Source organism: Strix aluco, chromosome 10, assembly GCF_031877795.1.
Source record: "Strix aluco isolate bStrAlu1 chromosome 10, bStrAlu1.hap1, whole genome shotgun sequence".
In the NCBI taxonomy this organism is placed as follows: Eukaryota; Metazoa; Chordata; class Aves; order Strigiformes; family Strigidae; genus Strix; species Strix aluco.
Genome location: NC_133940.1, coordinates 12840395 through 12866473, shown reverse-complemented (window position 1 = coordinate 12866473; position 26079 = coordinate 12840395). Strand labels below are relative to the sequence as shown.

Sequence of the window (26079 nt, the reverse complement as noted above, 5' to 3'; positions counted from 1 at the left end):
TGCTACTCTAGGTTTTTGGAAAAGACAGTAAATGAATGGGGTCCTGGACCACAGTGTTACAGGTGTGCTGGCTATGTAAAGCATCCTTTTTTTAAGAGAGGCTGTAGATCTAGCCTTCCTTTCCATCTTTAGGTGTAACTATATATATGTAATCTGATATCCAGGAGAGACTAGTGTGAGAACAGTTTCACTGACTAGGCAGAAAGCAGAAAAAAGCCTGAATTTATTTTGTAGAGGATAATTCAGTTTCTTGGTGTTGAAACACTGATTGCCTGTGTGTTTAACAGTTGTATCACTTGAAGAAACATGTAAAAACGTTGATGTTCTTTAAAATACAAAACTGTGAGTGAAAAGCTTCACTGGTCTGTAGAACAAAAGCTATAACTAGTTATTTATGTGTGATCTTGCTAGGTTGTGTGTTATATTAGAGAGACTGGTGAGCTCTAGTTTTGAGCCATCACCTGTGTTTTTTAGTGTGCTCTCTAATCTTGCTCAGTCTGTATAACACTGCAAGTGTTGCTGCTGTCCAGACATTTTGCAAACCTAGCAAGAGCTTGTCTGATCAGCACTCACCTCCAGCAAATATCTGCTTACTTCACCATGAGATGTGAACATAAAGGAACATGAACTGTTTCTCTTGAGTGTAGTGGCCTGGGGTCTTAGGCAGCTTTGAATATAAATGGCCTCTGAACAAATTTACACACGTTTCTGAGATCTAATGCCCTTTGCTTGCTCCTAAATGCCACTGCATATCAAAAACTCCCTACCCTAATTCTTCCTAAGCACAACTAGCTATTCAAGTTACAAACTTTGGAGGGTTTCCAAAACCCTAGCAAGCAGCACTAGCTTGTCAGAACTAGTAGGGTTTACTCTTTTTTGTTAAACATATAGCATTTGATCTGATTTAGCTTTATGCAGTTACTGTTTTAACCACTATATTCCAAGAGTGAAGGAGCTTTGTTCTTGCAAGATGAAGAACCAATGAAATGTAGTTATGACTGATAATGTGCTTTGCTTTTTTCTGCTGAGTCTTTCTGAGTTTATGCTTCCTATGTTTAAATTAATTTCCAAATATTTTGCACAAGTTTTGGAAGCAAACAAAACCTACAGTTCTAGGTATGTACTCTTAAAATCTGCTTTGTCCCTGAATTTGTTTGGACAGGATTTAAGAGTTGTATGTGCTGTATAAAATTTGCATTCCAGTCTAAACAAAAAGTGTATTTACAAATTGTCTGCTTAGTTTAATTTCTATGGTTCTTGCCACGCAATGCACTGTTTGAGATACTATTCTCTCAATTATATCAGTGTAAAAATATCGGAATTTCCAAATACTTCTGTGTTGAAACCTAACTAGAAAATTTAATTGTGGAAGAGATTTTGTTTAAATCAATTACTTTTTACTTACTTGATTACTTTTTCCTTGCATTGAACTTGCATACTACTACAAGTACTACAGAGGTTTCTTACACCATCTCTGTAGAAGAATCAAATTATTCCAATAAATTAGAAATATATCTGTCCCGTAACAGCTATATTAATGTGGGAGGTAAAACACTAGTTCCAGCAGAATTGGAAGACACCATCCAAAACAGTTCATATTTTAAAAGAAGCATTTGTGCAAAGACTCTGGTTTCTTTGGTCTGATGATTGTTTTCAATATTTATAGTACAGCAGGGCCTGGGGCCTCAGTTACACATCAGGATCAGTTGTACTTTGTATAAACAACAAAAAAAAACCCTGCACCAAAGAACCTTTCTTTAAGCATTAAATTTTCTGATTTTTGGAGAGAAGCACACAGCTGGGACAAAACCATGGAACTGTCCCAAACTGTAGGTGGACACAAGGGCAGATCTGGATTTTCATCCATCTGCTTTCAACTGTGAAGCATTTGGACTTAGTGTTCCTGCAGATGTACTAGGGATGTTTAAAGATCCATTTAATGGGTCTACAATGTAATTAAAATAAAATGATCCCCAGTATACACATAAGCAACATTGAAGGATAAGACACTCAAGGAACATGAACTAGAGGAGTCTGAGAGTACATTGGTACAGTCTGATACAGGCAAGCACATAAGTTTAAGTGGCCTCTACCCTAGAGCTGACTTTAGGCTTGGAGTGGAGTGAGGCAGCACACAGCTGTCCATACGTGACCAGGTGAATGTGCTCTCGGAGCATGCAGGCTCTCAGCAGAGTTAAGGAGCTATAAAGACACCACAAGAAGCTGTGGAATGTCCTACTTCTAATCATTAGAGCATGGATCAAGTTTTAGCATTCTTTTGTTTAATTTAAAGAAAGATCACTAATTCATCCCTTATTGGATGGCTGAATGTATGTAGATCACATAATTTAGATAGACTTTAGATATCTTCAAGATAGTATTGTCTCTCTGAACGCTGGCCTGCTGAGTGCTAGATACAGGTGGGGATCGGAACTCTCCTGCTTTCATGGAAGGCTGCTGGACTTGGAGATACTTGCAAAAAAAACCCTTTGAAGTTGCTGATATTTTAAAATATTGCTCCAGTGGAGAGGAAAAGAAAATAGTTGGTGTTAATGGCTAGTTGTTTCTTTAACAAATGCAGTATGAGCCATTAGCACTGGAGTGGTGTACTGATAAAAAAAAATCCTGCTCTCAAGCTAAGTAATACTGAATTGGTACTGGTAAGTCACGATCTGAAGAACAGGAGTCGTCCCAGATTTCTTCCCCACTTGCTGTTGCATCCAGTAACACAAAGACAAGGAAAATGTATTTTTCTTTTCTTTTGTTTGTTCAGCAAAGACAAAGTTTCTGGATAGTTAAATTTTACTTCCCTGGAATAGAATAACTGTTATTCCAGTTGATAAGAGCTTTGGCACTGCAACGTTTCTTGTGTCAATAGAAGAATTTTGTAAGACTCAAGTAAAATCCCAGTGTTGAGGATGTAAATTCTGTGCTTGGGCACATCCTCTGTGAGAGCTGGGAAAATGAAACCTAGGCTCTGCAGCCTGCCTTTCCCGTGACCACCTGTGAAACTGCCATTCAGCATTTGTGTGCCTGTTTCTCAGCTTTATCATTTGGAGCAATAGTAAAACACAGGAGATGGCCACGTGATTCACATAAAAACGAACTAGCAAGAGTCTCCCACATGCATCCTCAGTGCTTAGTTTCACAGTGGAGCAAGGACACAGTCTGTTCCCTTCCCACAGTGTGAGACACTTCGTCTTACCCTACATGTAGGACTATTTGTTTACTTTTATGGGCTTCACTCATGTGTACGCTTCAGTCTGTTCTGCAAACTGAAGGTGGACAGTATAGCTGTGCCTCCTCTGTATACCATTATCTCTTTTATTTCTCAGATTCCTTTTCCTTTATTTTGCCTTTAATCCTAGACCCTCTAGCCTTTCTCAGTGGCACGATTCCTTTCAGGCTTTGGTTGGCAGACACTTGCGGAGCTGGCATTTCCAGTCAGTGGCAGATACAGGACAATACTCCTGCTAATGCTGATTTAGCCAAGCACGGATCAGCTATGTTGGCAAGAGCAATGGCAGTGAAGGAGTGATACATGCTGGGCCTGATTCTTCTGTGTCTGACATCAGGGCTGGATGTCACTGAAGTCAGTGTTTGTCTGTATTGATGTTGGTGAGATGAGTCTTCATATGATCTAAAACTTCATAGAAGTGAATGTTTATTCAGAGATCCAGATACAGAGAATGCATTAACTCATATTCACGGTTTTGCTGTTCTTGCTGGCTAAAAGATAGGCCTTTATAAATACCTATGGTGATTATGAACAACTTAACCTAGTGTCTGAAGGGGCCTGGTATGTATGTGTGTGGCTGAAGACACAGTTTATTGCACACTATGCAAATACAGCATGGTGTGAGGCTTTAGAAAAATATCCTATGGAAAAACATTGCTGTGGTTTAACTGAAATTGGAGTCAATTAATGAACAAGGGAAATACAAAGGCGGTTTGTAGCAGTGATCAATAGAAGATTCTTTTTTCTCTATTCGTTTAAAGTATGCTGTGCTTATTTTTCTCAAACAGCAGTCTAATGGTTGTTCACTAGCTGATGGCTCTAGGGAAAGGGCTTAGAGTAGTTTGTGTAGCTCAACAGTGGCTGTTCTGGCTGCAAAAGGAGCACTGGCAGCAACTTCCAAAGAGTCCTGCTGAGTCTGTGCAGACCAGATCCGCTTCCAGTGCTTGTCCTCCCAGGGTTTCTGGGGGTTTGCAATTTTTTTATGAGCTGCTAGGAGGCTATTTGCAGATCTGAGGCAGTTTTGGTTCCTCTAAAATGACATGTCATCATGTTGGCATGTAGTAACGCTACTCTTTGATGTAATAGGATGATGCTGAACCAAAGCATCACTGCACTGTGGTGGACTGGTCCCCATTCGGTATATTTTGTTTGCAGAGTTTGCTGTCTGAAATAAACCCCTAAAAGTGATTATGCTGGCAACTTTGTATCTCTCAGGCATTAGATACTAACTGTAATTCACTGTGCTCCAAATGAGTACAAAATACAATGAGAAATGCAATATCATCTTTCAGACCATTATGGCTACACCAACATAATTAATAAAAACTGGAAAATGTCAGTATTTGCTGTTTGAAATGAAGAATATCCACACAAAGAGAAGGAAACCAAACAAGACGGTAACACCTACTATCTTTTAAAAAAAATTTTAAAAAGACAAACAACTTGTTTGTAAAATGTGCTGTCTCTCTACAAACTTTTCCCAATTTCCATGATTATACTGTCCTGGCTATAGTAATTCTTTAACTACTGAACTTCTAAACAGACTTAGCCAAACCTTGGAGTTGGCAGCCATCTGTAAGTTACAACTGGGTAAAGACTACTCTCCCCTGTCTTATCCAGACATCAAGATTAAGACCTAGTAAAGACTCTTGATTTTTCAAGTGAGAAGCTGTGTGACTTTTGTACATGCATATGGATAAAAGGTATTTTGATATCCTTGAGGTGTTTAAATTTACGGTGTTATTTCAAGCTTTTTTTTCCTTGGTTTTATTTTTTCTTTCAGATGTCTAACTCTTCAGTATTCTGAAAGCAATCAGAAGCAATTCCAGCTTTGATTAGCAGCTAATTTAAAATAACTGATGAGCTACCATACCCCTCCCTTTGGCTTGTTGGTATATTTGCTTAACTGCAGGATACATTCCCTAACCCTTAGACATTTCAGTTCTGCTTGGGTACAGTGAAGGCCATCATCTGGCTTGTGGCCTGTCAGAACGGGGAACATTTTCTCCTTTTATTTTAAGAGGGAAGATGCTGCTGAGCTGCTTTGGAAATAGTGGGCTGGTTATTGTCTCTCTAAAGCTCCCTAGACCTGTGTGCAGGACAGCACCAGTCAGGTTATCCTGTCATCATATACAGATCGCTGATTATCACACACCAGTGTTTGTGATCTTCTACAGCAGTGCTTCCTTCTGTCTCTCATCAAGGCCCAATGAGCACAGACCGTGACAGGTAAAATCTTCTTCCAGACCTCAGATGCTCCCATACAAAGAGCCATGCTTAATCCCCGGCCTAGTGTGTAATTTAGTAATCTGCATGGTCATGAATTCCAGGGATATATGGGCAGGAAGCGCAGAGCAGTATGGGTAGCAGGGCAGGCCTACAGAGTCATTTAAGTCTTTGTTGTATTGTGTAGCAAGGGATTTTGGGGACAATGAGACCTGTCTGTCAGAGATTAAGCAGACTGGAAGTGTGGTTTATACCAACAAATGAATGAAGCTTTTTGGAGTGTTAATACAGCCACGTAGTAAATGTCCAAGGACTTAAACATACAATTTATGTGATGACAAGCAACATTGGAATTAATCATTTATTCTATATACCTTAGCCAGTGGGAATTCAAGTAGGTGAAGAGTTCATTTCCATCCTTATCTTGATCAATATGCAGCACTTATTAGAAGAAATGAAAGATCCTCTATTTTTTTCGCTCCCTGACTTTGGTTTGAAGTTATTTTTACTAATTGCAGTTTATTCTCTGACACTGCCTAGTAAACCAGCCACTGACTGGCACTTCTTGTTATCAGGCACTGCAGTAAAATTTTGCCTGGACCTGCTCTGCTTAAGCCTCTAGAGATAACTGGAATCTTGCCAAATGTTATGTTTGTAGATTTGCAGGCCTGGACTACCCTCCACTCCTCCTGCTTTGGTCTGTATATTTCCAAGCAATGTGTAGATGAGAATTCACAGGCTCCATTTTTTCCCTTTAAAGTGAATTGTTTACATGTTTGCAAAACTCCCCTCAGCTCTGCTCTGTAACAGGTCTCTGGGAAGTTTTTGCTCTAAATCTGCTATCTTGAATAAGCAAATGGTTCCCATCTGAGTTTTAAATCTTGACTAATATTATCTGTTCCAACAGATAAGTTTGTTTTTAGCAGAACCCTGTGCAAGGAAAGCCGCTCAGTCCTTTCTGAAGTGCCAGGAACATGCTGGGAAGGCTATGGGAGGCAAAATGTAGGGGAAACTGCTTGCAGAGAATCTATTGTTCATCACTGACCCCTTACTGGACAGATCTGTGAATGGCCTACTTTCACCGCCTGCCTTCTAACTAGAAGCATCCTTTGGGGCTGAATGACCTTAGTGGATAATGAGAACTTTTGCTGTGTTTCTCTCTTGTAAACAGAGTGTTTAGCATGTGGAACATGGTCTGGTGACTAAAACGGATATTTTTTTAATGTGTGCGTGGTTTGTTGTTTTTTTTCTTTTCCAAAAAAGGCTACTTTATTCACCAGATGAATAATGTTGATACATGATATGGTAGTAGGGCTTAGAGGCAGCTCCATGCTACATAGATCAGATGCCAGTTTCAGAATTATACTGTACTAAGTACTAAAATTTGGTTGTAATACCACAAAGACTGGATATTGGACAGGGGAAGGGACATAAGTAACACATCAGTAAGAACAAAGGAGACAGATTGTTTTTCTGGAGCATTGCTTTACTTGTGACAATTTCTAGATACACATTTTCTGTGTAACAGTGAAATTTAATAGAATAATTAGATGTTCCAGTATGATAAAAGTGAGCCAAAAAAGCAGTATTAAGATCATGGTCCAGAATAGGTTAGGCTATGACTTGGATTGCAAGCTAAGTTAGAGGAAAGGTTCAGATTTTAAATTCAGCTATCTCAGCATCTTATAAGCTTGTTCTCTCAGGAACTTGAGACAAACTGAAAGAAACTCCTAAAGGCAAGATTGGATACAGACATTTAAATCTGCTTTTGTAATACCAGTGTTACTCTCGTGATCCAAATCTCTATTGTTCATATTCTAATGATTCACTTTACATTCTGTAGAAACAAAGAACACAATGACAAACATTAAAAATTAATCTTTAATTATCATATTAGCTACCACCTGAAAAACCACAACTGCATTTTATTCCAAATATTAAAATAAGTCTGTGCTATTTTAGTTAGCATTAAGTAGTTTCTGCAACCAACTCACCTCAATATATAAATTATTACAAAATGCAGTAAGACAAACAAGTCACTCTAATACGAACAGCCACATTACTAACTAGAATACCTGCTGATAGACAAAGAGTAATAAGAAAACATTGAGCAACTTTTATGACAATTCAAAGGCAAGCTGTTAAATATGAAGATTGTTCTCATAGTTGATAATTTTGTAGCATTTAAACCAAGATAAGTTTTTCTGCTTTAATTGGAACACAGTGAACTAGCCGCTCTAGTGCTTAGCAGGGAAACCAGCTGGTGAGCGTGAAATAATTGTCCTTAAGACAGTACCGTTTAACTTCTTCCTGGCCCTTGTTGATTAGTGAGTGGTTTCTCTCTAGAAGTGCATGAGGCATTAAATCTTTGCTAGAAGTCTTTAACTGACTTTTTTGCAACTGTTCTTGTACATTGCGTTCTTCTCTGTGTGGCTTTTGCTGTAAAAATACTCCTAAACTGCTGGTCTTAAATGCATCTTGTAGAAATGAGTTTCCCAGGATAATTGCCAGGATTTAAATAGACTGGGAACTTAGTTTAGCTGCTGATAGAAACTAAAGCTGGGAATATCTTATCTATAGCTCAAACTGCAATAAAGAGCTTCAGTGAGTGAAGTTTGTCTAAAAGGTTCGTGAACTGTTTTTTGTTTCTAGCATGAGGCTCTTTAGAAAGGCCAAGCAGGCATCATGTAAGTGATCACTAGAGCTCTGTAACGATTTCCATGCATGGAAACCTCAAGCATTTTTTTGTTTCTTCTTTTTTTAAAATACTCGTTCTTCATCCTCGTTTCTTTCTTTACTGGTTGAATGTCATGTTTGGGGAAGTTCTGGTGCAACAGGACACTCTCTGTTCCCACCGCATGAGGGAAATGGAAAGCTCTCTGTATCATCCACCAAATAGAAGGGGCTTCTGTAACTAATTTTCCATCTCTGTCTCATGCTTCTGGATCTGTTCCTTATCTCTGAGTTCCCTCCTTATCTCTGTGTTATTGGAGGAGCAGGATGTGTCTTGACTGCACTTGATTTCCAGTTCCCAGGCAGAAAGAGAAAAGTAGTCAAATGTAGTTATAACGTAGTAATCAGAAATTGCGCCAGTGGAGAGGTACTTTTGAACTTTTTAGTACCAATTCCCTGTTTCCTTCCCTCCTGTCTCAGTCTTACATTTTCAAAATCCCTCAGCTCTTGTTGGGTGCTGTAGAGCCTGATGGACAGAGAATTCCTGATAAGAGTTGCCCGCTGAGATGTGCAGTTCCTCCTGCTCGTTTGCTTCTTAAAGGGTTGCACTGCCACTTTCTCAGTGCGCAGCCTGGACTCTCATAGCCAGTGCCTTTGTGGGATGCATGGAAGTTGGTGGCTCTGCCCCTCAGTGCAATGGGGAACAGCAAAACATCTTGCCTGCTAAGGAATAGTTGTACTGGAAAAATGCTGGTATGGGCAGTCTCTTGCTGCTAGATCTACTCCTTGCCCACATCCCTGTTCTGTCTCTGAGGAAACACTAACTTTTTACAGCCTCTGCCTGCAAGGGGAATTGGAAATTTAAAAATTGGGTTTCTTGTAAAAGAATGAACTGGAGAGGAGCCCAAAGCAAATTAACAAATCTGGACACAGCAGATCCTGAGGAGGTTTGGAGTCAGTCTGGCTTCAGCATGTGGCTGAACCCTCCCTGCCTTTCTAGATACAATGTCCCTTTAATAGTCTTAACAGGCCTGACACTGGCAAGATTTCACTTGTTCAGTACACTACTTAATACAGCTAATTTTCTACTGACAACATTTTTTTGCAACAATGAATCTTCTGTCACTTGAGTCCAGATTGGAAATGCCAGCCAGAGAGGGAGGTAGCAAAAAGTTCATCGAAGCTGTTCACTTAAACGGTTCTTTAGAAACACATAGGGCTTTTTTGGTTTGTTCTGTAGGGTGCTAGGGATAAGTGGAAGGCAAAATAACACAACGCTGTGTGTTCTTTCTGCATGAGCCCATAGCAGATCCCTGAAAAAGTTGTGTGTTGTAGGGCGTATCTTAGTCAGGAGCTGTGGTTTCATGGGCAGGATGTGACTGCCTGTGAAGTCACTATGATTCAATATCGGTTTTCCCCAAGGGATTTGTCTAATATCTATAATTAGTGTGGTGTCTTCCTCACTAATGAGTTAGGTAAAACCCCTTTAAATGGTTTGTGAGAAATAGTACACTTGATCTTAGCAAATTAGTTGGAGAGACTATATATATATATACACACTCATATATAGCATATACATATATATACACCTAGTACATACTGCAAGGCCTGTAGCCAGGTGTTGGAAATTGTATAAGCTCAGTTAATAAACTCCAGGTGTGTCTGAAGTTCATCCATATTGTTTGTCCTGTGAAAAGCAACAGATAGAAATGATTAAAATACAAAATAAAACTAAGTGATCCCATTTGATTGTCTGATTGAAACAAGTAAGTATTGAGTAAGAGACAACTTTAAATACAAAATGTAAAAGCAGGCTGCAGAGTATTTCTGAGGACAGTAAGAGTACTGCCAGAAGTAAGGGTAGCAAGGCTGAAGAAGAAGAAAGCAAAGCAAAGCTGGCAGTAATTATGGGCTGCCCTCCTTTGCAGGTCACACTTGTGTGTAGCATATCACTGTGGGTTACGCAAGAATGAAGCAATTTTAATTATTCTTTTAATTCACACAGTTTTCAGTAAACATGAAAACTGATTATAACCGGTTAGCTGATCCTTTGCTAGAGCAATAGTGATGTAGATACCTGCTGTTGTGTATCACCGTAAAAGGCTTTACTGGCCTGTAAGGGGCAAAAAATAGTTGGCAATAGAACCAGTGGAATCTACAGATCAGTCTGGTTAGAGAAGAGCCCTGCAACCAAAGCCAGTAGAGTCAGGGGCTGTGAACCTCACTTTTCATCTGATCCGTCTCCTGTTTTGTGGACTGACTGCTGAGGAGCTCTCATCTGGTCATTTTCTACTGCCATGCTCTCACCAGAGATGACTTGTGTCCATTCTGGTAAAAAAATGCTTTGCATATGCTACCTTGTCTACTCTCCTGTACAGCCAACAGGAAAATGGAAGGAAGTTCTAGAGAAACCCCATGATTCCTCCTGAAATTACTAATTCTTTTGTATTAAAATTCAGCTCAGGATTTGTGCTGCTGTCAAGAGATGTACACAATATTCAGAAGTGCCCTTCCCTCAGTTAAGGGCAGGAAAATGTTATGACAGCTGCTGTCGTACAAGAACAGGTCGGGGAATTGTAAAGGCTTTCTGAAACATTTTTTAGAGATTAGGCACCAAAGACTTGAGGGAGAGAAGATGAACTGAGGTTTCAAAAGACCATAAAATCTCATAAACCAGTCAAACCTTTGGCTGTACTATGCTCTTTTGTTAAATAAAAAAATGCTTAGTTCATAAGTAAATTGAAGTCAGTTAGACCTAACTTGCTCCAACATTTTTGCTAGGATTTCATAATCATGTAATCCATCCTTCCAATATAAGCCCTGGTTTTTGGAATGTTGATGAGTGTAATGTAATGCCAGAGCTCCATGAGGTGTGGGAGCGGTTCTTGCCTACTGTTATTCACCTCCTCCTTCATGCCTCATTTCCTCAGTTGCCTGTAAGTTGGGCTGAAACACACGCGTGATTTCGGAAGAGTAGTGCCAGTTGTCAGTCTTGTATGCTGTCTATATGAATTGCTCTCCCTGTATGAACCTAGCATTGCCCTTCCAATGTAAAACACAAAAAGGCCCTAAAAATATCAATCAAGCTAGCAAAAAACCCTTTTGCTGTGGCAAGTAGCAAAAAGTTCCTCTCAGATGACTAGGTATCACCTTAGACACATGGTCAATTAGCTTAAACAAGCAGTGGGTAAGCTGGGGATTTAGGGGTGATCACCTCTGCTGCGGTGATACTCTGGAACATAATTCATCAGTACCTAGTCTCTGTAAACCACAATAACTGTTTCACGCAGTTTCTGCTGAAATAAAGGCGTAATTCTGAGTGATGATCATGAAAAGGGCAAGTATATGTCATCCAAATATATAGCGTAGCTCCTTAAAAACAAGCTTTAACTCATAATTTTCATACAATGGTTATTCATTTAATTGAAATATAACATAAGCCATCACTACGTTTTGTAAATCCTGCTACTTGTTCTTTACTGTAAAAAATCGCCACGAATAATATCTTTGTATAGTAGTGCCCGTCATTCTGTATGACTCTCAGTGTTACCCATGGATCCCTTTCTCTCTGGAGTGCAGTGCAGGAAGGATCACCCAGCTGGCACATCTCACACAAATGTTACAAACCACAAGTGACTTTCACTTACTTTCATGTTATCTGTGTTCTCTGTGGCCTGGAGCCTTTCCACATTGCTCTTACTTTCTTATCTAACTTGGACATTTCAGTACATCAAAGCAAAAAAGCAATTTGAGTTAGTCATTCTTCCTGACTCTCTTACATTTTTTTAAACAGTAGTTTCTTTAAAGGTTATGAAGTATAAAATGGAATAATTACTTAGATTTAACACTGAGTCACTCCTGGCATTGTCCGTGGTGGGGAAAAAGACGACAGTATGTGGTCTCTTTGTGTGCTATAAATAGAAATAGCAAATATGTGGAATTGATTGGATCAGGATGTTCCATGAAAGTTTTTAACTGGAAATTGAGCATTCTAAAGAACAAACTTTTATATCCAATATAAAAATAAAGATATTTAAAAATAAAGATTTTAAAGAAAAATGTCCAATGTTTATATGCAGTTCTATATTTATAATGCAGTAAGCCTTCCATTACAACTTTATTTATGTTACTGAAGTACAAGATTCAGGAAACAAATGGTTTATGGAATCAAATTACATTTTTTTTTAACCAGTTTAAAAATAGGGTGTAAAACCATATATATATATAAATGCTCACACACATTTTTTATCACCTGGATTTTCTACTTGTGGTTGTGTCTAGTCAGGCGTAGTGGAAATAACAGAACTATTTTCTGAAAATGGATTTTATCGCATGAACTAAAATTGGAAATTATTATGAGAACATCCTGCAGTTGCTCATTACTACATTAAAAGATTGCTCCTGAGATGACCAGAGCAGCCTTGACAGTCTGCAGTGTGAGCATGCCAAGCGCTGCTTTGCATAAACAGAAAACTTCTAAAATGAATTCTGATGTTAAAGAATTTCACATGCTGCAGGAATATTTGTCTCTTTTCTTAAAAATAATTTTTTTAAAAAATTACCTTGATATCCTTCCTTAAAAAACAGAGAACAACAAAGAAATAAAACTATGAGGTTTTTGGGAAGGTGCTGAATGAAGTAGGATTGTTGCACAGGGTGTTTTTTCCGGTCCATTATTTCTGTGTGTGTATATACAGTTTTGGGTATTCATCTCATGCTGTGTGGGTAAAAAGCTGTGTAGAGGAACAGTAAATTATATGACAAAAATAAAGAAGCCATTTTGAACAACACTTTCCCTAAGTTTTTAGAAGAAAAACTGAAGAATAATTTTCTTTAAAAGTACAAAGCATTTTTCAGTAGGGAAAATAATTACTTACTCTGGAATGTGAGCAGGGCACTGGATACCTGACCTGTAATTTAGGAAAATAGTGAAGGGTTTTTCATCAGTAATTATTATTATTACAGTAGAACTGTGGGGCCCCAGTTGAGACCGGGACTCTCTTGTGCTAGGCACTGTCTATCTAGCAAGAGATAACCACTGCCGCAGGAATCTGCAGCAGAGGCAGGACAGACCGAAGACAAGAAGGGAGGAATGGAGGTAGAAAGTAGATGTGGTTAGCCCAAGGTCATGCTACTCACTAATGGACATGGCTGCCTTGCACCGATAACTCACCTATAGACACTTCATCCGAGTTTGGCGTGAGTCTTGTGTCACGTTTTGTAATGTGTCATCCCTGATCAGAGAGAACGGCCATGATTTAAATGGGTAAAGCTATTTGCCTGTGTGAAAGAGCATCTAGGAGGATCAGTCTCCTGTACTGGCTATCTTGTACAACATGGGAATTGTGTTCATAGATCTTCCTTGGAAGTGTCAGGCTACATTCTACTTAGTGTATGCAATATATAGGAACGTACATTTTTCAGGCCATGATGATTTAATGGTTGGCTCTTTGGTTTGTCTTAATGTAACCAACTGAGTATAAGATGCTTCAGACTACAAAGCATTTGCTTGTGAAGTAAATTTTTGTCACTAGCAATTTTTTGTGTCAATAAAACATTGTTTATGGGGGAAATAACGGATGAAGAAATAACGTGAATAAGACCCTTTTTTAAAATGTGGTCACTGAGTTCACATAGAGGAGGAATTATGTGTTAGTTTGAGAATAATGAATGTCCGTAAATTCAGTTGCTCTTTTCATACACTGGACCTTAATTTTGCTTAGAAAAAGAATAATAAAGCATTGCTGCTTGAAATATGGCAGTCTACGAATTTACTAACTTAAGTAGGGATCGGTTCTGGCCTACCTGATCAGTAGTATTCTGCTTAGTTACTAGTCCTGCTACCCTTACCTCACTTTGTGAGTTCCAGTATCCTTTTCTGGTGATAAATCCCTGAGCTAGTATTTGACAGTGAGTGAGGCTAGTAGAACTGCTGTCCCCCAAACAAGCACTTGTATTATTTTTTGTCCCTGAAATAAGGGGCATATCCAGTGGTTCCATACTACTGCCATGTGTGTTCCTTTACACAGCAACAAATCAAATAGATTTACACTTTATTCTCCAAGCTCACAGAGTCAACAGGGGAAAAAAAGAATGTTTGGAATTTGCAATGCTATGTGTAGCAGCTCTGCTTCAGTGGGCGAAAATTTCTGTGGGGTGTTAGAGTTGGTAAAAGGGGTAGGGACAATAGAGAAACTGTGATGTATTTGGTTGTGTGGCAGTAGAGAGGCCCCATCATTACCCACCATACTGGCCTTTCCTCATGACACCCTGGGATGCAGATGAATTTAAAGGGAAGAAGGCACGTGTTGCAGAATCTTTTCTGTCTTGAAAGACACTGTCATCAAGTTACATTTTCAGGCCATTTTGTTTTACTGCCTTCTGCAGTGTGGTGATTCCGAAGAAATGGGAGGTTCCTATCCCAGCCATTTTTTCCTCTTGGTTACCACTCATTGAGTATGGAAACCTGAATGTCTGAGACATTCTCTGTATTTTTAATGGTTTGCAATGGCTAAGTGCGTAACAGAGATGCATGTGACTCATTGAACTTGTGGCACAAACTTGGTTAAAATCCTGAAATTATGTATGGAAATGCCATGGTGTATCAAGAAATAATGCCATTTTTTACCAGCATCATATTCATCACAGAGAGACAGGCATCTCATTTAGTGCTGCTTGTGTAGCACTAAAAGCCTGGTGCACAAATATGTTTGAGAATGCAGGTCATGGTTTTCAAATATATGAAATTCTAGTGGACATTTGAGAAAACATTCACAAGTCACAGTAATTTCATAAACTTTGCCCTTGCTTGGTGTTACTAGCATTCTATAATTTTCCTCTTTTTAGAAACAGTTGTTGTGCAGCCAGGAGACCAAAATGATACCATTTGTGTTAATTAACTAATGGCTTTTTACAGGCTACTGGACTATATATATATTGAACAATAAAGATTAAAAATAGGGAGCTCTGTTGATTCACTGTAGTTTGTTTGATTAATCCTCATTTTCTGTTTAAGCTTGTCCTCAGTGCTAAAGAGATATTTTATTCTTTTTATCCTTTGGACAAGTAAGAGCAATCCTGATGCCAAAGCACAGTAAAGACTAGGCACTTAACTTTTTACCACAAGGTGAACTTATTGAGGTCAAACAGTAGTTCCACCTGGTGTTGAACCCTGTAAATTTACCTTGTGGTAAAACCTGAGTCTTCATTGTGCTTTTATCCTGGAATTGCTCCTGCACACCACAGTGCCTGCTCTTTATAATGCTTTTATCTTGGGACAGTTCACGGGAGTGCTACTGAGTGATGAAAAATGCTGCTTTTTTAGCAGTGGAGGCAAGTCCTTTGTTTCAGCATAGAAAACCTGATTTCCATCCACATAGACTTCAAAAGAAACAGTAGGAATTCTTGAGAGCTTGATTATCATGGCATAATCAGATTATCAGAGAGATTAGAAGCACTTTACAGTGTCTTTATGGTTTAATGACACTCTAAGGCACTGGTCAAAATCTTTAAGTGCTGTTAAAACCTTCCTTGTAGGGCACTAAGGCAAAAAAGAGCTTTTTACCTATGGGCCCTAAAATCACAGAGAACATGTTTAATTCTTCTCGTCAGAGAGCTGCAGAACTGAACATAAGCAGAACATGTAGTTACTGATCTTTACTGTCTCATCTAGATGTATTTCTCAAGTGACCTGCAGCAGAGCAGAATAAAAGCCTCCTAAAATTTTAATTCCTATCAGTTCCAGTCATTGTGAAACACTGTCATTAACCAGGCAATCAAACTAATTGAATACAGAAGTGTTAGCAATTCAAATAAGTGAAGATTTCACAGTGTGTTTTCTCTAGAAATCTTGCTGGACTCTTGGATTCTGTTGCTTTTGTGGGTGGCAGCTGGCAGTAACAGTAACATGCCCATTTTTAGGGTATGTCTCTCCACTGCTGTGCTGCCTTGAGGTAAACAGTTCACAACCCATGTCTTGTGAGATGTTGCCTGCAAGACTCTGAATAGCTTGTGCCTATGGGAAATTAAAAAGTTAAAGCTGAGACTGAAAGTGAGAACAAAGCATGTGATTTTCGTACCATGTTCCCTGTTGTGTACTGTTGCCAAGGACCACTGAATATTTGGGGATTAATGTTATGATCATATGGTTCCCAATATAAAGGATTCCATTGATAATTAGCCCAGAGTGACGAAAGCTAAAAATAATCAACAGAAAAGCCTTTTCAGATGGGAGTCTGTGCCTCTGGAAGGGCACAGTATGGACAGTGTCTAGACAGAAAAGGTATGAAATATAAAACATGCACTTGACCTCAGTTAAAAGGCCAGGATGAAACAATCACAACAGAAAGAGTGACACGGGGCAATTGCTGCCCGTTAAAAGGAAAATGCTCCAGTAGCAAAGAAACATGGAATATGGAACAAAATGTTTTAGCCTCAACAGGTACTAAAAATGATCCTGGAAAAAGAATTTTTAAGATCAAGTTTGTTTCACTTTGCTTGATTGTTAACATGTAAAAATGCATTTTTAAATTAACTGTAAAGTCTCTTACTGGCCAAGCCATGGAGTCAGGACTTTGTATGTCTCCAGCTGAGATTACTAAAACACTTACAGCAGGGAGCTGCATTCCTTCTGCTGTTTTAACGAGTTAGGGAAACAGAAGGGAAGCACACTACCACGGACATGAGTTGTAGAGAAGAATTGAAAGGAGGGGGATTTTTGTTTGGTTTTTTTTTTTTTTTTTAAATTCCTGCTCCATTCTATGTCTTTTAATGTAAGGCTGGATTCTTTGCATGGATAATTTCATGTAATCCACTAGCTGACTTGCTAGTAGAAAGCATAGCCCTAAACTGCTATGTTCTACTGATACTTTAGGACCTTAGACTCTATTGATCTCTTTCAGATTCTCTCAAAATGAACCGAATGAAAAGTACAAAAATGTTAACACAAGACTCTGTTAAGCGTTCAGCTGCCAAGAAGCAGGTTCAGAGCCTAAGAAAAAATCAGAGCACCTACGGCAATTTTTTTCAAACATTGGCTTGTTTCAGAAACAAGTACCAGACTACTTGCACATCCATGTAGTGATAGACCAAGTCACATACGAATCTCTGCAGTTATAGAAAAGGCTGCCATCTTCGGGCAATGCTCAGTCATTGCACCCTTCTCTTTGTGCTCCAGAAATCAAAATCCACAGCCCGATTATAAGGTAACCAGGAGAGCACATGGGAATCAATCCCAACCTTGAGCCAACCATTGTGGTAGTCTCAAATACTCTGAAGTGTGCTTTCTGACTGCATGTGACCCATGCACTTCTTGCATCTCATGTTATCTTTTTGTTGTGCTTGATCTAAAGCACAAGCAAAATCTTTTTGCACTCTGCAGCTTGGAAACAGAGGTACAAACTCAAGAACCAGCAGCCAGTTTGATCTCAAAACATTGTTGTCTTCTCCTGTTCCTTCCTACACCAAAATGGGTAGTAATAAATCTTCCAGGAAAAAGGGGAGATTTTTTACTATTGCTCTTGTCTTACCTGAAATAACCTCTAAAAACTCTTTATCTGAGAATGTGCAGGGAAAACTTCAGGATGTCCTAACTACCCTCAGAGGTATCAAATTGCATTAGAGATTGAGTTGGATAGCGTAACTGCAAAGGAGTTTCTTGAACATGGTGCATTGACTTACTTTTTGTTGTATATTAGGGTCGACCAGGACCAATTGGGCTTCAAGGACCAATAGGTGCACCTGGATTTACTGGTCCAGAAGGTTTGCCAGGATCAAAAGGTGAGAGAGGAGCGGTGGGCTCCCCCGGACCAGCTGGACAGAAAGGCGACAAGGTAGGCTCAACAGTGACTTTTCTGTCCCTGCAGTAGATCTATGACCTTGTATATATTTTTGAATGAGTAAAGATAATCTTGGACTATCTGCCCAGGAGTAAGAACACAACAGCATTTCATTAATGTCTTTAGAGACTCCCCTGCTTTTATTTTTGAATGAGAATACAGTTCCTAAAGCTGCTGAACATTGTAGCCATCCTGGTGGATGAACCATAACCAAATGAGTATTGCTGTTGCAAGTAGTCTTTCAATTCACACGCCCAGGGATAGATGGGTGTTACTCACGCCATGTTGAGAGAGACCTGGAGCTGGTTCCTGTAGATCCTGAGTTGGTGTCTAGAAAAGCAAAGGGAATGGGTACTAAATGAAACCTGCAGTTCAGTTCTGCAGGTGCAAAGTTATGTATAACAGAAAGGATATTATAAACTGTGTCATATGAAATGGAATAACCCATAAGGTGTGGGTGTCAATGAATGCAGTCTGCAAGAATGGGCAGAACAGCAAACGTAGAGATGACTGAATGCCCTTAGGATCTATTCTGCTGTCTCTTCTTAGGAAGGAAGTATCAGAAGGGGAGTTTGGAACTAGGCAGAAAAATGAACGGAAGTATGAACAAATACTTTCAGTAATAAGGAGTGGATATGTGTGGATAGTTCACCTTAAGGAAAGTTTACATTGTGCACCAGGCATGTGTTCGGATCATGAGTTTTGGGCTGCATGAAGAGGACTCATTGAGTCCCACCACATAGGCCAGAGCAGTGTATACTCTCTCACCACATAGCCTGACAGAGGTTGTGTAATGGATTATAAAATGGGGAGGTCTGATTTTGTCTGATGCAAGGACTGGGATGAGATTCCTCCTCGTGCCTATGCAGTTGGACAAAAGGAATGTTTCAAGGACAACAGCTTGAAAGCTTAAAAGACAAAGGAAGTCCTGCATGCTGTGCCTGGTTTCTAAAATCTGAAGGAAGTCTGTGACATCAGAACAAGGGCTTGCATTCTGGGACTATCCCAGAGCATCTTACCAGTCTACTTGATGCAAGGTGCTCAGGTCATCTGTGCAAATAAGACAAAGACAGATAGTTTAGATACCAGGACCTGCAGAGCAGAGTTTGTCTTCCATATTTTCCCAGCTACTGATAGGTGAGCCAGCTAGATGAAAACTAGCTCAATTGTACCTTTGTATGCTGCAGTTACACTCTCTTCTCATTTAATACTAGTTAGCATATTGGAGTTCTAGTCACCCTTTCTCATAAGACAAAGAACTAAGTGAACTGAAAATGGTGACAATGGAAGTCATTGCTTTGGTGTTGCATTCATCAGAAAGGCAATGATTCAAAACAAAGACTTAGTGCCAATATGAGTGATAGCATTTTTATAATTCTAGGAGATAATGCTGAAATCATTAAACCCAGATTTTGGAAGATACAGAAACCCGGGGTAGGAACTGGCCTTTAATGATGGGAGCTAATTTTCTTGCACTAAAAAAATCCCTTACTCCAGAACTTCTGTTTCTATCCATTCAAATGGATACATATGCAATACCAACATGTAATAAGATTCTCTCTCTTTATCCCTCATGAAAGCAATATACTTTACCTTTCCAAAGCAAGAGCAGTTTAGACTGCATATTCTGCTTACACAGTCTGTTTCACTACTATCCAGAGCAGAGCAGCAGAACCAACAAAGTGGTAATTACTTGCAACTCAGCCAGGGGTGGTCTGAAGTTAATACATTGGTCTGCATATTTCTGGATGGTGCTGTCCAAGTATAGACAGAGACACCCATAAGTCCTGTTGAAACTCTTGGAAGGTCAAGTGTGACACTGAGAGTTAAGCTTATACAGGATTGTTTATTTTCCTGGCATCTTGTTTTCCCCAGATGTGCAGTAGAAGATTATATTTTTACTTTAAATTGCCTGATTAAAACATTCCTGAAACACTCATTTGGCATCCAGTCAAGCTCAGATGCTCAGCTCCTATCTTCCTGACCCCTGTGGTCAGAGAGAATCTACATGAGATAGTTTGCTCCTTTTGGTTTTGAAAGTTAAAATCCAAGACTGAAAACGCTGGAGTGAAAAGTATCTCGCAGGTAACTGAAATATACAGATTGATGAAGTGAAATACAATGTGTACTCTTTTTCTTCAGGGCCCAATGGGAGTTCCAGGGTTTCAAGGCATCAACGGGATCCCAGTAAGTTTGTGTGTGTAAATATAAATCACCAGAATGTTAGTCACAGCCAAAAGCACGTAAGCACAATGAGACTGTCCTAGCACATGCATAGTGTATCTTGCAAGTGCTTGCTTCTCTCTGGAGGGAAACAGCAGTGTTTGTTAGTCTACCTGGTGATCCCATCATGTTTTGTAAGATGTTTGGAGCCTGTTACGGGATGATAGGAAGTTGATACGTGTCGGGAAGTGAACCTGAGTTACATGGGGATCCAACTGTGCATCATTGATAAGTTTTTCTTTCAGCACCATGTTCTCTCAGCACCATGTCTGGAAAACACCATATCATAAAATCACAGAGAACTCAAAGGGAGCTCAGACAGTCAAACAGGCATGATTAGCTGTGCTTCAGGCCATTTTTAGTATGTGTTTCCTAACCAACTCTTAAAACCTTGTAATGATGGAGACTATAACTTCTCTGTTAGAAAAGCTTTGCTAATGCCTAGCTTCAGTCTTTCTTTCTGCAGTTCAAAACCACAAAAAATTATGTGCCTAGAGTGTTTTGACCAACTTCCTTTTGCTTTGGTTTTCCCCAGTGATTTTTGCAAAGATGTCTTACAGACATTTTACCTCAGGGGAGTTTTAGCTGGGGCCAGCTTTAGAAGTTGCCCCAAACTTCCTTGCTCTCTCTACACTATTTAGCTCATCCTGCTTTCTCCTTCTGGTATTAGAATTCTTTTTCTTTTTGCTGATCACATTTTTCCATCTTCTGTACCCTTGTGCCTTCAGACTATACTCATGCTCTTTCCCATCCTTCCCTACTTCCTCAGCTGGCCAACATCTCCAACAGTTGAGCTATGTTTCCTTACTTCCTATCAAAAACTGAATTGTTTTGATAGATTGGCTGAAAATGCACAGTTGGCCCTGTAAATGAGCTTGCTTGATTCCAGTTCCTTCCTGGCCCTTGTCCTTCTCTCCCTCTGCTCATCCTTGCCTGTTTTCTCTCCTGCTCTACTCCCTTGCTGCTATTTTTTTATTTTCCCACCAGCCAACTCTCTAGCTCTGAAGAGAACAAGCTGTTCCCATAATACTTAATTTAATTGAACACACTGTGAGAACATGCTGTTCTCAGGGTATTTTTTCAGATGAGGCTCTGAAGAAAGGGGATTCCCAACAATGAGGGGAGGCAGAGATACAGCAACAGTCATTGCCAGGTAGTTGGCAGCAACAGGCATTCCAAGGAAAAAGTAGGGGAGGTAGATGAGACAATTCAAAGCCTCCAGCATATGCAGATCTACTCTGTCTGCTTTACAGTATTTTGCAGGTGGCCGAATGGGAAAGAGGCAGGTTTTGCTGCTCCTGAACAGCAAAGTGCTCACCACTGTGTCTCTTCTGTGCCACAACTGCAGGACAGAACAAGGGGGAAGGGAAACAAGTTCATACTGTTTACATTCTAGCCACTGAGATAAATACTTCTATTCTAGGGTGAAAATAGCAACCACCACTGCTTGAGAAAATATTTATACTTTTGCCAGTTGCATTTCAGAACGGGGAGTAGCTTAGGTTTGTGGTGAAATGTGTACAAACATATGCACGTTACATGGATGTGTGAAATGCAGAACAAAGGAGAAAGAGCATGTGTGTGCTGATACATGTAAGAGAAAAGTAAAAATACATTTCTATCTCTGCACAAGGATTAACATCTAAATATCAAGAGAGATTCTTTGTAGTATGCAGGTACATTAGCATGGGCAGGTATATTTTAGTCATGGCCAAAGGACTGCAAGGCTGTGATTCAGAGGGGAATCCTACTACTGACCTTAAGGGAAGTGGTGTTCCACAGAGTTCCCAGCGGGAGTGCTGGTGGCAAGTAAATCATGTTGTTGCAGCTGGCCTGACTAATCCCTTTAACCTAGTAAATACAGCAGCTACATGTGTTTATTGCTAGCCTTTCATGCCACACTGTAGAAGAAGCCCTGAAATCCTTAGCCCTACTCGGGAAGTTTATTTTTTCCTATAGGACAAGATTCAAGGACACCTCTGGCAAAGGCTGGAACTGGAGCCGGAAGATGTATATAGCTTTTCATGAACTGCCCAAGAAGTTCTAGAAGGAAATATTTCTGTGAGAAGTGAGCCCTTTCTGTACCACAAAAGCTAGAGCTACGTGGAAAGGCAAAGTTCTCTTTTGTGACCCTCCTAGAGGAAATGCAAGCACTTGGTGATGGCTGTAAAAAGACCATTTTACTGTAGCAATCCATGAAACTGCTTATTCAGTTAGTTTTGTGTTCACCCTTAATTGCATTTGTTTCCCTGTTTTTAAATATTTGTTGAGCTCTTCTGTTGGGATTGCCTTTGTGCTGTTTGGTTTAGAAAAGAGGCCCCTTGGGATCACAGTGTTAGTGTACGAGCAAGAGTAAGATAAAGCTAGGGCCTAGGTGAACAGTTCAGGTTTCCTTATCTGTCTCACAGGGAATGTCTCCTTTTGTGAGAACAGAGAGCACAAGTGATCTCTCCAGCCTGTGTTTTAACTCAGGTCTGCAAAGTAGTCACCCTGCCATGTATAAGTAAAGCCTGTAAAAGTCTTCTGTCTTAGTTGAGGTGCTTGTGCTGAATTGGCACATCTGCCAAAACAGGAATTAGAGGAGGTGAGAGCAGCGAAACTATTAGCCACTGGTTTTGAGGTCAAAAGAGCTCTTTAACTCAGTATTTTAAATCCCCGGGGAAAAGGTTAATTTAAGCCATGACTTTACAACTCTTAAGGAAGTCAGTTGTGGGTGCTCAGTATCTCCTCAGGTAAGGTTCTTAAAACATTATGAACTCTGATAGCAGATTAACTAGAAAGTAGAAAATCCTGTGGATTTTTTTCCTAAAGCAAAAGAGTCAGCATGTGTACGTGTGTGCGTGTGTGTCAGTCTGTGTCATGCTTTGGCTCAGAACCAGACATGGATGCCATGGGATTAAGTGACAGGGCCACAGATTTATTTAATACACATAAAAAATCACTGTGGTCAGCATACCTTATGTGCTCTTTGTGAGCCTTGCTCACATATTAAGAGGATACCAAAATCCTTTGGACCGCTTACAGACTGTGTTGGTCTGAGGGTTAGGAGGTCTCACCCAAAGCATTTCCCAAGACATGAGGCCACCAGCCAGCTGCCTGCCATGGGCTGGCTCTTGGCCAGCGCTAAAGCCTTAGCAGCTTGGCTCCCCGTTGTCTAGCTCTGAGGGGCAGATGTTGGCCGTTCAGCTTCACTGAACCCTACAGCTGGTCACCTTATGTTGTAACCAGATACATCTGCACTTGTCCCACACAGCTTCTGGTTTTGTTGATGCTGTAAACAAAGTGAAAGACCTGATAGACATTGACCACTCTGGCCTCCTTCTGCAGTCACAGCCTGTGCCATCAGAGATTTGCTGCTCTTGGCTATGACATCCCGCATGGATGGAGGAGGGTGTGTGGCCACTGATTTGTTCCAGCTTTGGGAACCAAATGAAAAAATTTCTAAGAGACAAACATAAGTGGCAATAAATTGGTGCTTCAGCCTTCTCCTGTTGCTTTACCAGGGCCTCGCAAGTCCCTGCTTGCCTACCACATGTGGATGTTTTGACAATCAGACTTTAATCATCCAGGCAACTGGTACTATGTACGCAGTGGTGCCTAATGCTAATGATTTGGGATTACTTCGTTCCATGTCCTGAGGCCTTGTTTAATCTCAGATTTATACTTGTCTGCGTGAGCTGCCTTGATCCTGTAGTGGAGACACACTTTACATTCATTTAGTTTGCACCTTATTGACTGACAGAGAGCAGATCTGGGCTCTCTCCCCTTCTCTCCATTTTGTTGGCACAAATCACAATGCAGATACCAAATGAGCTGGACCAAGGAACTTATCTGGCTGAAAGCCAGCTATTTTTCTGCCGTGTTGCTTTCCTGCTTCAACTCGCCTATTCTGCCTGTGCTTATGCCAGCACAGGGAAGAGGTAGGGGTGAGTAAGCAGGAGTCTACGATGGCCCTCCTGGCAGCAGCTGAGACCGGTGATCAGCTTGAGTATTCATTTAGTTATGGCCTAAGTTGCTCTGCATCCTTGGGAAAGTCACTCTGCTACTGTGTGCCCCCAGCTTCTCATCCGTAAAATGAAGATTATAGCATTCCCACATTTTTGCAAGGCATTTTAAGATCCTTAGATAAAAGGCTTTACATTACTGCAAAGTTCTCACTGACTTTGGTCAGAGCATATGCTATTGGCTTGGGCTGGGAAGACCTTTAGCAACACAAATGTGTTTTGTTTTAAGTGTCAGGCATGAAGGATTGTTAATGTTCTGCTTTATCTCCATTTTATCCATGTTTATTTTTTTACTTTCCTAGTGTGAGTCATAACTTGTTTAATGCCATATCTTAAGGATGAATCTTTGGGATCAAACAAAAAGTACTTTTGGGATGAGTCAAGATCAGGGTGTACAGAGGGAAGGGAGAGAACTGTCAGTTACTGATACTATCTCCGTAAGTTTAATTTTTCTTCCTGCCACAAAACGCTGTTTTTGAGTGCCACAGAACTCATTTTTATGAAAAGGAGGCTAGAATAAGGACCTGCCTGAAACCTGGGTAGTGTGACCTGACAGTTCTGCCTTTCTGTGTTTTGCCTACACATACCTGTATGACACTGAAGAAGAAGTAACTAAAGTCTCAAACGTTGATCTCCTTTGCACCAGTACCATGCTGAGTAAACTCCAGTCAAATTAATAGAGCTATACCAGGGCAAAAGAGGTGTAAAATCAGAATTAGGTACAATTGTATTCTACTCTGCTTGATTAATAATTGACCATTACAAATACTTTCTTTTAGATGCTGTTAGTTTAATTAGGTCTTTCTCCCAGTTGCTTTGGCTAAGATTTTAAGTTTAATATAACAAGAAAAGCTGTTTTGCTTGAATGGCCTGATGCTGGAGCTGTAACATCTGTTGAACTATTAAAGGAAAGAATCCACACTGGAGAGGAAGAGAAGTCATTGAAACTTTAAGCGGATTGGAATTATAAATGCTCAGTATTGTTGAGTCTGCCTCTGTCCTTGTTTTCACATGAGCAACTTCCATTCCTGGTGTCAGGTGCACCTGTGTGTGCTGTTTTACACTGTGTTATATGCCATATATTTCAGACTGCTGTGGGATGAGTATTGCCCTTTCGGGACCTACTCATGCACAAGTTATGTACTTCAGAAAATTATCCCTTGGAGAAAAAGGTAATTAAATGAATGCAGCCAATGTTCTAGGATTTAAGCTTTGGGGAGGATAAACAACGCTGGCCAAAGAAGCTAGTTCTGTTGCAGTCTGCCATACACTGAACTTGAGTGGGAGTTGTGTGTTTCTTTTGTTTCGTGTTGCCATTTGGAAGATATCAGTTTTCTGGGGACAGTATTACTAATAAAATAATGCATTCTGTCAGTCAGTCTCTCTTTTTCCCCTTCATACAGGGTCACCCTGGGCAATCTGGACCTAGAGGTCTGCCTGGCCTCGATGGCTGCAATGGTACCACTGGGAGTCCTGGTGTTTCTGGATCAGATGGGTTTCCTGGCCTACCTGGGCTGCCTGTACGTCCCAACTCGAATATGGTGTTTTGTAGTCACTAAGCCAGGTTTTGCTTTTCGTGTTGTTGTTGGAAAAGCAACTCCTAAGTACTTAGGAAGAACCCTAATAACCCTAAGTTTATTAGCATTGTTAGAGCTCAGTATCATTTTCTTATTGAAATTCCACTCTGAGGATAAAATGAAGATCCTGTGAATTCAGTGTGCTGCCACAGCAAGTTATACCATTGTCACTCGGCAGTAGTCAAGCCAACTCAGAAGAAACCATGATAAAGTTTCTAAAAACCATGAAGTGTCAAACATCTTCCACCAGGCATGTTTCAAATTAGTGGATGCTGATTCGGGAAAGGATGTTATCTCATGTT

General features: G+C 40.1%; 1 protein-coding gene across 1 annotated transcript in view; it reads left to right on the top strand.

The window, feature by feature from the left end:
- COL4A6 (collagen type IV alpha 6 chain) overlaps nt 1-26079 on the top strand; it is a 136165-nt gene that overhangs the window by 66608 nt on the left and 43478 nt on the right. Inside the window, exons 4-6 of the mRNA XM_074835294.1 lie at nt 17833-17967; nt 20116-20160; nt 25604-25720. Of these exons, the coding sequence (XP_074691395.1) occupies nt 17833-17967; nt 20116-20160; nt 25604-25720 (297 nt within the window). The remainder of the gene's footprint in view (nt 1-17832; nt 17968-20115; nt 20161-25603; nt 25721-26079) is intronic.